This window comes from Centruroides vittatus, unplaced genomic scaffold, assembly GCF_030686945.1.
Source record: "Centruroides vittatus isolate TY-2023 unplaced genomic scaffold, ASM3068694v2 contig_630, whole genome shotgun sequence".
Lineage (NCBI taxonomy): Eukaryota > Metazoa > Arthropoda > Arachnida > Scorpiones > Buthidae > Centruroides > Centruroides vittatus.
The window spans coordinates 1234728-1249236 of NW_027122387.1; the positions used below are offsets into that span (position 1 = coordinate 1234728).

At 27.8% G+C, this 14509-nt stretch overlaps 1 protein-coding gene across 1 annotated transcript in view; it reads left to right on the plus strand.

The window, feature by feature from the left end:
• Positions 1-14509, plus strand: part of LOC136979676 (voltage-dependent calcium channel type A subunit alpha-1-like) — a 445853-nt gene that overhangs the window by 138082 nt on the left and 293262 nt on the right. The window contains exons 4-5 of the mRNA XM_067275717.1: positions 2924-3030; positions 11901-12040. Of these exons, the coding sequence (XP_067131818.1) occupies positions 2924-3030; positions 11901-12040 (247 nt within the window). The remainder of the gene's footprint in view (positions 1-2923; positions 3031-11900; positions 12041-14509) is intronic.

The following is a 14509-nucleotide window of genomic DNA, read 5'->3' on the forward strand; positions in this document are numbered from 1 at the left end:
TTTTCATGATCTTGTAAAATACATTATAGTCAGTAAAAATTTCTTAAATATTTTATCACCATGTTTAAACGAAACAGTAAATCTTTATGAAAAAAGGGTTTATTTATCTGTGAGCAATTTCTGTTTCATCTTTGTCTTGTTCAACTCTTTCATCATCATCCACTCATTTTCTTTTAATCATATTGCATATTTCAAAAAACCTCAAATACTGTAGAATAGAGGACCTTGTTTGCCATGTGCCCTGGATGGTGATGTACCATAAGATTATAGATAGACTATTATAAATCTTCCTTAGAATAGTGCTCTCTTATATGGATTTCTTCTCTAAAAATGTTGCCTATACTTGCTTATTTAAACAGACTGCACTGATGTCCAGTTCTCTGTTAATAGGAGTCCTGCTATTGTAAAACATAATAGAGAAAATGGGAACATGGAAGCATTCACATTGGATAAAGGAGCAGTTTACTCTCTTAAGTGAACTGCTTCTTATTTAATGCTCTGTTAAATAGACTTGACTATGTATTTACAAATTTTTTATTTTAAATAAAAAATGTTCCATTTGTTAACAATAGAAAACAACGATAGAGTTTATATTTTCTCTTATACAATGATATCTAAAATACAGTATATGCATTTTATTTTAAGTAAAAATTTAATTATTTGTTCCTTCTACGCTTGGCAAATGTAGATATCCAATAGCATGTTGAAATTTTACACACATTTTTTTTTAGTATATTTTAAGAAAATAGATTATAATTATTGTAATTTTATTATTATTAGTAATTAATTTTAGATCAGTTTAACAAAAACATACTTTAACAGAGTAATGTTTATAAAATACACACAAAAAATCTTTCCCATCTTCAGGCTACTACCTGGAAAAATAACTATACAACAAATGAGACTGGAAAATAATACTAATAAAAACTGCATTCAATTTAGAGCCTTTTTTAGTATTGAGCAATTTTTTGTATTTTATGTATTCAAAAGTTTTATTTTTTATTCGAAATATGTTAACATTCCAAAATGCATTCCATTTTACATAGACCCAAGGAAGATCTCAAATAGATCAAAAATGTTTGTCTTTAAATATTTGATTATCATTAAACAGTACTGGAAACAAAAAAAGGCTCTAAGTTGAATGAGGTTTTTATTACAACTTACTTATTAGAATGATAGTCATTCTAAGATGACATCTGAGATTGGGATTCAAGATCTCTATCTTGAAACGGCTAGTGCATTTTTTTTGTGTATTTTATGGATATAAGTCCATTAAGGTGCATATTTTGAGTTGATTTGAGTAAATGGCAATTATTACAAAGCTCTCAATTGTCTGTTTTTTGTGTAGACAATTAGCTTTTTGAGAGTACTATGTATCCATTGTGTTTGACATTTGTCTGCTTTTTTGCTGATGCTTTGCTATTCCAATTATCAATCTTTAAAAAATTGTTTGTTTTTATACTTTGTTTTAATAATAATTTTTTTTTTTTTTTTCAAATTGTTTGAGAGAGTTGGGGATTTTTCTTTCAAAAAATGTAATAACTTTTTTGATGTACATTGGATGATTAGTTTAGAATTATCTTTAAGAGCTTGAAACTTGCAAAATTTTTCAAAATGATAAATAAATTCTTACCATTAAGTTGCTTACATAAAAATCCACATTTTAAAAATTCTGCAACATATGTGGTACTTTTATTTCTATTTTTTATGATTATTGTTATTTTGGGTAATTTTATTTTTTCCTGCATTAGAATGAAATTGTTAATAAACATACAAAAATCCACAAAGTTTTGTTGTTGTTGATTTTCTCAGTTTTTTCAATCAAGTGTTGAAATTTTTAAAAGATTTTTATAAACAAAGGAATAATGTGTATGAAAATGTGTATATGCAACCACATAACAAGAGTTTGTGACCCAGCTTGGGGTCACGATCCTATGTTATGTTTGGAAATTGTTGTTCTACACTCTACTGTTCAAAAATACAGAATAGATGTAATAAAATAAAATAAATCATTAAAAATGATATAATAGCGGGGTAGTGGCCAAAGTTTTTAATGCGAAAATGTGAACGTCAAATGCTTAGCACCGTCATCCTGTAAGCCTAGAAGTTTGACAATGGTGTTTTGAACATCAAGCATGATTCCACTGCTCTTCCAAACGCCATTGTCAAACTTCTAGGCATATGGGATGACTGTGCTGAACTTCCGACATTCAAGTTTTCACTTTGAAAACTTCGGCCGTAACCTTGCTATTATCATTTTGTATGTCTTGCACTAGAGAATTCCATCTAAACTGTCAAACCATCACATTTCAATTAAAATTTTTGCTGTCAACCTTTTTCAAAATTACAGGTTATGAGTTTTGTATTAATTTTATAGCATTTCTATGAAGAATTTTGAAAAATGATCTAAAATGGTCTGGATTCAAGGAACTGAAGATGTTCCATTTTATTAATTAATGATTCAGTAATATTTCATTTGTTTCTTTCTGATTGTATATATTTAAAAATAATAATTTTATTAAAATATTTGGGTTAAATAACAATTATTAAAATAACACTATTAATATTAATATAATCAAGAATTATTAAATTTTTCAATAAATAAATAATAGTTGATTTACAATTGACTTTGATCTATTAATATAAATTGATTATATAATTGATTAAATTGGTAATTTGAAAATGACAGTAGTAGCAGTTTTATAATATAATAAGTTATACATTTACAAGATAATGATAGTTTTATTCTACTATCTAGATTTTAAATGGAACTAATAGTTTGAAAAGCTTAACACGAGACATGTTTGTGTCATTTTTCAAATTACCACTATAATTATAATAATATAAGATATATAATAATAATATATTTTTATTATTAATGATTGATTATATTTTCTGTATTTGTTTCCTTAACTATTTTTCACTCCTTTTGAATATACGGTCTTATTAACTATTATTGCCAATTGTGTAGTTTTGGCTTTAGAAGAACATTTACCAAAAAAGGATAAGACAACATTATCAGAACAATTAGTAAGTTAAATGTTTGAATATTTTATAATTAATGTATTAAAATATAATAAATGCAATGTATTATATAAAATATTATATAAAAATACATTTTATATAATACATTACATTTATTATGTTTTATAATGCAATATTTATATTGACTGTATAAAGTATTTCAAATATTCATGAATCTTTTAGATGTTATTTTTAGGTTTAAACATTTTAAATTATATTAATTTATCATTGAAAATTAAAATATGTATATAAAATAATTATTAAAATATTTTTTAGTAAAAGAATTTAAACACTTCAAAAACTTCAGGAGTATACATAAGAACACTTTTATACCAAATCAGTTTTATAAAGTTCCATCTAAGCCCAAGGCCCTCTCTCAGTAACAAGAGGGGAGATTTGTAGTTATTACTTACAATGACATATTATCTAGCATCTATAGAGAAACTGCAAGGGCTTCTAATATCAAACTGACATACAAGAGAAACCCAGAGTGTTCTCCTTGATAATGAATGACAAAGAACATGTTGAGGATCTCTTCTTGCCTGGGTTATATGATATTCCCCTACACTTTATCTTACATCATTCTTGGATAAAGTGTGCATTGACATATGTTGGTCTATGGCAAAGAACTTGACCTTAAGGATCAAGGAACATATGTATAACATTAGGAAAAAAATGTCTAACACAGAAAACAATCTTCACTAGTGACTACCGGTACGTATAAGATCAAATACAGCCTCTTCAACCTTCAAATTTCTGGTACACAATGACGAAAGTTAACAAACTAACGTTTTCAATTCTCCACCGAGATCTTCGTCCTCGAAAACGTTAGTTTGTTAACGAATCAAAAACATTAGTTTGTTAACTTTCGTTGTTGTGTCTTTGTCCTCGACGAGGACAAAGATCTCGGTGGAGAATCGAAAACGTTAGTTTGTTAACTTTCGTTGTTGTGTCTTTGTCCTCGACGAGGACAAAGATCTCGGTGGAGAATCGAAAACGTTAGTTTGTTAACTTTCGTCGTTGTGTACCAGAAATTTGAAGGTTGAAGAGGCTGTATTTGATGTCTAACACAGCATTAGCTACACATGCAGGTAATGAAGATGTCCAGGTTATTTTTGATAAAACAAGATTGTTACACCATGGTAGCTTCTGCATGATTAAAAACTGTACTTGGAATGTCTATAAATTTATAAGGTCATCAGAAATCTTACTTTTATCAATTAAATATGAATATAACTCTCTCAAATATAACTCTCTCAATCTCTCAATCATAACTCTCTCTCTCAATCACATTTTGGAGAACTTGGTATGAGCTCACTTAACCACTTTGTGTTGTGACATATTTTAAAAAAACAACTAATTTGTTTCTTCTTAATGTACATATTTTTCTGTATGGAATATACGAATATTATGTGACACATGTCTGAAATCATCTTATTTTTTAAAGATTTAATTTAAAATCTTAAATCAAAGCTGGAACAAATAACTTGTAAAATCAAAACTCATTCATACTTTTCTAGTAAATGGATTTAGTGAACAAATATACAAGTGTTTTTGGTGTATTTTATAAACCTGCCTCAGGTTTCAAACTACAAAATTCTGTATTTAGTAATTTTGCAGTATGAAACCTAAAGTACATTTATAAATAAACCAAAAACATTTGTGTGTCTGTTTATTAAACCTATTTGCTGAAAAAGTGTGAATGGTTTTGATTTTACAGTTTTAATTTAAACTTTGTTCTGTTGTTCAATGTATTATTCTTTCTGCATTAACCTGAAAGCTTATGTAACCTTATTTCCATTCAAAATGAATGAAAATGTTTGTTATATTAAATATTTTGATTTTATATAACTGCCTTGGTGTGAAAGTGTGTTCTTGAAAATTTATAACAACTCATATTATTGGTCTTATTTTTATTTATTCTTTATCATCTTTACATCCTTATCTGTTAATTTATTATCTATCATGTTTCTTATTTCATTGTGCCATCTCAATCTCTATCTTTCCCCTGATCTCTTCCATGCTATATGTTTCTTATTAGTTTTCTTTATTGATTGTATACACTGTTAATGCATCATGTAGCCATAGCATTTCAACCTTCATTCTTTTGATGTTTTTTTCTGTAATACTACTAATTTTTATGCTCTTTGTCTCAATTTTCTCATTTTTGGTTTTTCTCTTAATGATGATCTCATTATTCATTTCATCATTCTCATTTCTATTCAGTTCACCAATTGTTTTTCTCTTCCTTATGGGCTATATTTCTGTTCCATGTAACAATACAAGTTCTATTATGATTTTCTTTAATTTTATTGGCATTCTTTTATCAACTATACTTTCTGATTCTCTTGTCATTACATCAATCCTAATTTAACTTCTGTATTTCTGTTTCAATCTGTTTATGTCAAAATTACAAAATTAAATGTTTCAAAACAAACAAGAATCCTTTGTATACTGTGAGTTTTCCAACTATTACTCTGAAATAATACAATTTCTGCTAAGAATTGAGTTAATGAAAATATTACAAAATTTTTATAACACTCTGATACTTTATTTATTTAATATTTTGATTACCAATAAATTATATTGCATTTTAAAGCAAAACAACTATTAATTTTGTATGTTTTGTGCTAATGCTTCTCCTAAATACAGACTTATTACACTGGATTAAACATGGAACAGAATGACCTTGAGAGACACAATATGCAGAATAGTTATATATGAATTATATATGTATTTTATGATATTCATTTTAGATTTAACAGGTTCCTATTTAGTCTTAATACATAGTCTTTTTTGGATTTGTAGACATATGCATACACATTATTAATTTCATAACAAAAACTTCACAACATATATATATCAGGTCAGTCTATAAGTTCATGCATATTTTTATCTACAAAAAAAGCAGCAAAAAATTTTAATTAAATTTTATTTCAAGCTATAATGTATTCACCATTATTTTGTACAATTTCTTGCCATCTTGATGGTAGCTTTTTAATCTCGTCTTCGTAAAATGATTTCGGTTTTGAATCAAAATATTTAGAAATAGCCTTTTTTACATTGTTTTCATCCTCAAAAGTTTTCCCTTTTAAAAAATTTTGCAAACTGTGAAAAAGATGATAATCACTGGGAGCAATATCTGGCGAATATGATGGATGAGGTAAAATTTTCCAGTTGTAGCTTTCAAGTTTCTGTACGGTTATTTTTGCAGCGTGTGGTCTGGCATTGTTATGCTGCAAGAGAACCTGCTTTCTGTTCACTAACGATGGTTGATTTTTTTTCAATTTTTCATTTAAACGCTCTAATTGCTCACAATACATTTGAGCTGTAATTGTTTGATTAGGTTCTAACAGCTCAAAGGGAATTACACCTGACATATCCCACCAAACAGACAAAAGAATTTTTTTAAATGCAACCCACCTTTTGCAGTTGGTTTTGGCTGCTTGTTGCAATCCATCCATTGTCTTTTTATTGTCACATTATTATAGAGGATCCATTTTTCGTCTCCAGTAACCAGCCTACCAAGAAAAGGTTCTAAAGCAATATGGGATAAAAGAGACGTGCAAATGTTTACACGTTGTTGTCGGTTAGCTATTGACAGTTCGTGTGGTGTCCATTTTCCTAGCTTTGAAACTTTTCCGATTTGTTGTAGGTGTCTATGAACAGTTCCATGGGATGAATTTAAACGTACCACAATTTCATCAACTGTTAAAGATGGTTCTGCTTCAACTAGTGCAGAGAGAGCATCATCAACAAAGTCAATGGGTCTTCCAGTACAAGCCTTATCCTTCACACTAAAATCATTGTTTCTAAATCTTTCAAACCACTTCTGCGCAGTCCTTGCACTAATTACAATTTGATTATGTACAGTATTTGTTTTTTTGGCTGCATTTGTAGCATTCTCACCACTTAAAAATAAAAAGTATAAAACATGTCTTTTATATTCATCAGTTACTTCCATTTTAACGAAAATAAACAACTGAAATGTTCACAATTCCAAACAGTATTATATGAATGAGATCCAATTTAACACTTCAGTGTAAAAATTATCACATTAGACTGACATTTTTAACAGCAAAACAAGATTTTTTCCAAGTTCATAAAAATGTGCATGGACTTATGGACTGACCTGATACATATATAATATACACATGCAACTAAACTCCACTAAATAAGAACATTTTAACCAGGACAAACTTCAAATTTGTACAATTCAATGCAACCTCTAGAAAACTTGATGAAACCATAATGAATTTACAGTACAGTTATACTCCTAATACAGTTTACTAACAACTTCCCTCTTACACATCTGCATTTCCTTTGCCTTTGAGTGTGTTTCTCTCTGGCTCTTATATAATATCTATTCATTATGACTGAAAAGGGACCTTTTAAGTCTGAAATGAATATCATAAAATAAATACATACAATTATTCTACAAATTACGTCTCGAGGTTATTCTGTTCCGTGTTTAATCCAGTGTTTAATCATGTCAGTGTTTAATCACGTCTGTCTTTGGGAAAAGTGCACTAGTACAAAACATACAAAATAAGACGACAAAAGTGATCAGAATAATACAACTATTAATGTTTTTTATATATATATATATATATATAATTTATTTATTTATTACATCACAAATAGGAAAAGCCAGTTGGCTATTGATCTCCATCCCTCAATTAACAAAAACTTCAACAACAGTAAAAAGAAAAATATAAAAACACATAAAATTCCAACATTTTTAAAAAGGAGACATATAAGTGTGTAAAAAACAACACAGCTAGGAAGATACAAAAAATGTGTAAAAACACTATGTGCACAGAAAAGGGATGTAAAAACACATAAACAGACTAAAATCATAAAAGACAGTTAAAACATGTAAAAACACTATGGACAAGTAAAAAATATAAAAATGAGAAAAAATTAACAAAAATTCAAATTAAAAATCTTTATTTATAAGGAAATTCAAAAAGATTTGAAAAACAAAATGACCAGTCTTGGCTTCTTTAAGAAGAGTTGTAATACTTCTCAACTAGCTTCAAATGATTTAAAAATTTTTTCATTTCTTGCACTCTATAAAAAATTTTTGTTTCACCATTGCATTTTTGATGTATAATAAAACATTGAATTTTACAACAAATATTCAGAGCCTTTATTATCCTTCTTTGTATAACTATTTATTGTACATAGATTCTCTGTTTTGACAGTTGCAATTTTACCCTAATTGTGCTATTTTTTATAACTACAGTAGAGACTTGTTAATCGGAACCCCGGTAATCGGAATCGCCAGTAATCGGAACGATTTTCAGTCGGACTGTGTCGTGCTGAATCGAACGTTTTTGATACTAAATTTACTTCTAAAGTATAATTTTCATGTTTTTATATTATTCAATATATTTATTTTGTTTGTACAAAATGCAGAAATAATTTTTAACGATACAATAGCCTCGATTATTATTATAAAAATTTTCGTTAGGCTTAAAATCGACGAAAATTCAACACGAAGCGACACGCAACGGAGAAAAATTCAACACGAAGCGACACGCAACGGAGAAAAATTCAACACGAAGCGATATGCAACGGAGAAAAATTTGAACATCGGACAGGTTAATATATTTATTTGTACATAATCGGTAATCGGAACAAATCACTAATCTGAACAACCCCAGTCCCCAATTGATTCCGATTTTCAGTTCTCTACTGTAATACTTATAGTTGGTAATGGATCTTTGTACAGATAACTTGTTTAATTGAAGTTCAAGAAGAAAAACATAAGCCAACAGATATATAATCAAATACATTATAAATTATATAGACTGAAAAAAGATTAGGAAAGAAAGTATTGTTGAAAGGCATCTCTGGAATTTAAAAACATATATATATATATATATATATGCTTTTAATATATATTATATTATATTAATATAATTTATTCATATATATAAAGGAAGAGAAAAGTAAATAAACTTTCTGTTTTAAACTAGAATTTGATGTGGAAAAAAATATAAAAACTAACATACTGCATCAATTGATACTCTGTTATAGATTTTTTCAAAATCAATAAACACAAAGTAAATCTTTTTAGCATCATCTGGAGTTTTGTCTTGTAATTATCTCATAATAAATATTGCACCTTCTATTTCCTTGATCTGCAATAGAGACTAGGTCTTGTCTTTTCTTATTTTTTTCCCTTTGATGATTTTATATATAATTTTTTCTCCTCTTTAGTTTACTGTTTTTTGTACTCTTCTTGCTTTGCTTTGCATTGCTTTATGTTTAACATCTCTTACTGCTGTATTAGTTCTGTTTATTTGACTATAATATATATATATATATATATTTTGTTTCTGGTTTAGAATTTCTTTTCCATTATTTAAATACTAATTTTTTTTCTTTCAATAGACTTTGTATTTCTGGCTTCCATTCACCATATATCTTTTCATTTTCCACTCCTGGTACATATTCACTATATATTTTGCTATTCTTGTTAATGTCTGCTTTAGTTTCTGTTATTTTTTCTCTAATACCTTTAATTTTTTCTGTCATTTTTATTTAATATGATAAAATAATTGTTACTTTTTATATTATCAGTTATGCCAAAAGTTTAACACAGTGAATCTTTGTGTAATTTTATTAATTGATGCAAAATCATGTAATGTTACACAAAAATAACATTATTATACATTTTATATCATGTAATGTTATGTATAATATGTAAATTAGTTAATTGGTGTAAAAAGTTCAGATTCCTACTGTTAATATGACTAGAGACATGTAAAAGTATTTTTCACTAGTAGATAATACACAGATAAGCTATATAAATACATATAAAATTATTACTAAAGCTAGAGAAAATTTGAATCCACTTATATAAATATATCTCTCATATACAGTATAATCTTGTTTTAATGGATTGCTCGGGCTGCTGAAAATTATCTGTTGTTCCAAGAATCCGTTTTATCGTGAACAATGGATTTCCCACATACCCAGGTAAATATCTGTTATTTGAAAAAATTTTAGTGTTTTAATCCCCTACATCTAAGAAATGCCTGTGCTTAAAATTATTTAATCTCTTGAGATCTCTGTTCTTTAGTCTATAGAAACATGTCTGCATAACTCATTAGCACTTCACTTGACTTCACAATTTGTTAAAAAATTTGTCCATCTCGGTTTGTTTTGATGCTGCTTTTCTACTTATTAAATACAAAAACAGCTTGATATGAATGCCATGCACAGTCTGTTCTTTTATGCTGAAACTCGTAAGGAAGGTCTTCGATGGCCTTGTTAAATTTTGGCACTACACTTGGACTAGTGTCAGAATGTTCACTAGGTGGCTTCTCCTCAATTGTATCAGCTTGCTGTCTCTCTTTGTACAGTTCTTCAATTGTACTGTACGTATCCAAGATATAGCAAGTACAGTAGAGAGTCGTTTATCCGAATCAATTGGGGACTGGGGTTGTTTGGATAACTGATTTTTCGGATAACCGATTATGTACGAAAAAATATATTAACCCGTCTGATGTTGAAATTTTTCTCCATTGCGTGTCACTTCATGTTGAATTTTCGTCGATTTTAAGCCTAACGAAAATTTTTATAATAATAATCGAGGCTATTGTATCATTAAAAATTATTTCTTTATTTTGTACAAACAAAATAAATATATTGAAAAATATAAAAACGTAAAAATTATACTTTAGAAGTAAATCTAGTATCAAAAAAGTTCGATTCAGCACAACACAGTCCGACTGGAAAGCGTTCGGATAACCGGTGTTTGGATAAACGACTCTGTACAGAACGACTCATCATTGAATTCTACAAATTCCTGGAAACCTAAATATTAACTAAATGTAGAAAAAAATGCAAAGTTTACAATGACTGGGGCTAGAAAAATTAGTTTTTCTGAGTTACAGATCTACTAAAAGAAGGTAAAATTACATTGATTTGGCAGGACCTGGAAAAAATTCATTATTCTGAGAAATCTGTTGTTCTGCAATCAGTTAAAACAAGATTCTACTGTATTTGAATGACTTTAGCAAAAAACTTTCAAACTTTGTGCCCATTGAGACTTTTGATCAGTTAATCAAGAACTGTAACATACTTAAATTTATCAGTTTCATCCTTGAGGATTTTGTAGGGTTCTTTGTAGGGTTCTTAGAAATCATATGCATTATGAACCTTGAAGGAAACAGCAGCACCAAATTTCTGCTTAGTGACTGAATTTTGAAATAAAATTTTTTCCTACAAAAATCATTACTATATACTCAGGACATACATACATGCAAAAAAGACATCGGCCATACACGAAGTGTTTAGCCGGCAGAAAAGAAAGTAAGGGAAAGGGGAGGGGAAGAAGGAGGGGAGGACAGTATAATTTACAAAAAGCAACAAAATTTACCAAATTTGGTTGAGATTTGCCTAATAGTGCTTCCTACAGAGAGCTCTGAACATCTACAGTAGGGATTCTCAACAGAGTCCATGTAGACTTCCTCAGTCAATGGAATTTTGAAAGGGGTTGATGGAAAAATCAGATAATTATTGTACTTTTTTGAGAATTTCAGTTAATTTTCAGATAAGAATATTAATCATCTGGGAAATTCACTTATTGATCTAATAATTTACTTGTTATGTTATGCAAAAACTTTGGAAATAATAAAAATTTTAGGGGGGTCAATTGAAATGAATATTTTCTATATGGGGGTCAATGCACAAAAAAGGTTAAGAACCCTTGATCTACACTTTAATTATAATTATGACCATTGTTATAATGAATTATATAAATTGTCATTCAGGTGTTATTTTCATTTGCATATTTATTTAAATTGTACAGATTTATATAAATTTTATATATGACAATTAAAAATTATGCATATTTATAGGATGAAACAGAACCATACTTTATAGCCATATTTTCTGTAGAAGCTACTTTAAAAATTCTAGCCCTTGGGTTTGTGTTACATCGTGGAGCATATCTTCGTAATATTTGGAACATGATGGATTTTGTGGTTGTTGTCACGGGGTAAGTTAAAAATATATTTTGATTTAATAAAATATTTATGATAATGTTATTTTATAGGCTTATAGAACCACATTAGTTTTATTTACTTTTTATTTTACTTTTAAGGAATAACTAAAAATATTCATTTAATCATAGCTGAAAAATGTTGAAAACTTGATTAAAGTTTAGTTTGATTAAACAAAATCTTATGTAAATGATAGGATGTTTTGATATTTCATTCTCTGATTCTTATATTAAGAAGTTGATTTGATACTTGGCTTAAGAAGTTTTAAAAATTCAATATTTTTTGCTAATTCATTGTTGTGTTAGAATTGTGTAATTTAATTTTGAGGTTATTATTTTCTGTGTAATTATATTTTACTTATGGTTATTCCTGTATGGGTAGATTATGGTAGGGGGTCTATTTGTTAACCCCTATATTTTCAGGACACTTAATTTTACAGCACGAGATATAGAGAATTTAAATCTGCGCACACTGCGTTCCTTCAAGGTTTTGCGTCCAGTCAAGTTAATATCCCGTGTCCCAAGTAAGTGAAATTGCAAATATGATAGCTGTTTAGAAAATATATCGTTTTTAGGGCTCCTGCTTTAAAGGATATCAGATTAGAATGCTCCTTGTAGTTAATGAGGTAGGCATAGAAGAGTAAATTGTGTTGGATGTATTGTTTATGAGTTTTCATTTGGCATGTTAAATTCTAGATAATTTCTTTCTGCACGTCCAAACAGTTAGTGATTTAGACAAATGAAATGCCTGAATTGGGTGATACATGTAGCTTAGATAAATAGTTGATCATTGATGTCTTCTATGTGGTGAATTGTCTTGAAATTCTGTCACAGCAATTTTGTGTTATTAGATGTATACTTTTAGAAATAATTATTAGTATTTACATATTAGTATGGAAATGTTAATGTATAAGATAATTGATGTTAAGTGAAGTCAGCTGAATTATAAGATAATAATAAAATTAAATTTAATGATATCACAAAATATATTGTTTACATGAGAATATTTAAATGAGATGATTTGTAAATAGATATCTATGCCATTCATGTAGACTTGTAGTACTAACACATTTCACTGGTGTCAAAAAAGATGAGGTAGTCATGAAGGTATTTATAATCTATCCTTCTTCAGGAGAAATTATAAATAGATTTCAATAAAGTATTGTTGAATCTATTGAAAAGTAAATCAATTTATCTATAATTTACAAAATTTAAATGTTTGGAAAAATAGTTTAAAAAATATTCAGATAATTTCATTGGTAATAGAGTGAATAATAATTTACATTTTAAAAACAAATATTTCAGAACCAAATACTATTAATCCATTTTCAAAATATAAAAGACAAAAAACCTTTTACATTTGATTAATTTTTCTTTAAATATGATAAAACAAATTTTATTGTAATTTCACTTTTACTATAAATTCTGAAGAAATTGGAAAGGTAAGATTTGTAAAAGCCTGTATCATGTATATAATTTTTACCTAATCCCAATCCTCCCTTTATTTCCAACTAGAAAGTAGTATGTCTTAATATTTAGTTTAACAGATATTGTAGAATTAGAGGGTAGTCTAGTTTTAGAATTTAGTAGTTTTTCAAATTAGATGATAATTTATCAGACATGACATTTTTATATTTTCATAATAAAACTATATAATGCTACAAGATAATATAACTAGCTATTTTCTTGCATAATTTTTGATGTAGAAAATTTTTATGATGTTATTTATAATTTCAAAACTTTAGATTTACAATAGGATGATAAGATTGGCTAAATATACCAACAAATAAATGCACCAAGTATAGTATATATATAATTTCATTTACATTTCAATATAACATTTAAAAATATGGTGATTTGAAAATTTTGGATTTGTTGAATGAAAGAAATTTTTCTAATTAGAATGCTATTTTTTATTTTTTAGGAAAAAAATAAAATAGTTTAAGAAAAATATAGTGGAGTTACAGATCTAAACAAACAACATTATTCATACGTGATTCGCATCTGCACGGTAAGCGAGAGTTGCGGGTTCGAGTCTCGCTTCGAGCAGATTCTTTCCTTCCAGTTTAATCTAAATTAATTAATTAAATATTATAATTATTAATTTTAATAAGAGATGGCACCTAACGCCTAACTCTAGTGCCAAATTTATTTCTAATCTATAATCATTTATCCAAAATTTAGCTTGATTATTTACGGCAGTTGTTGGTGTATTTGCTTATGATATCGGGTTTCATTTGATATATGTTTGTACATACTTGATTCTTACCATTAATTATTGTTGCTTGCATCAGTAATTTTAATATAGTACTGTATGTAAATATTACCATGCATGTTTTGTTTGAAAATGACTGAGAATTTTCTTAGGAATGTTTTGAAAACCATTAAAACTAACTGAAAAATGAAAGTACTTATTATCCTGTGAAATCATGTCTTAAATTAGACAGTCTACATAATAAGTATTAA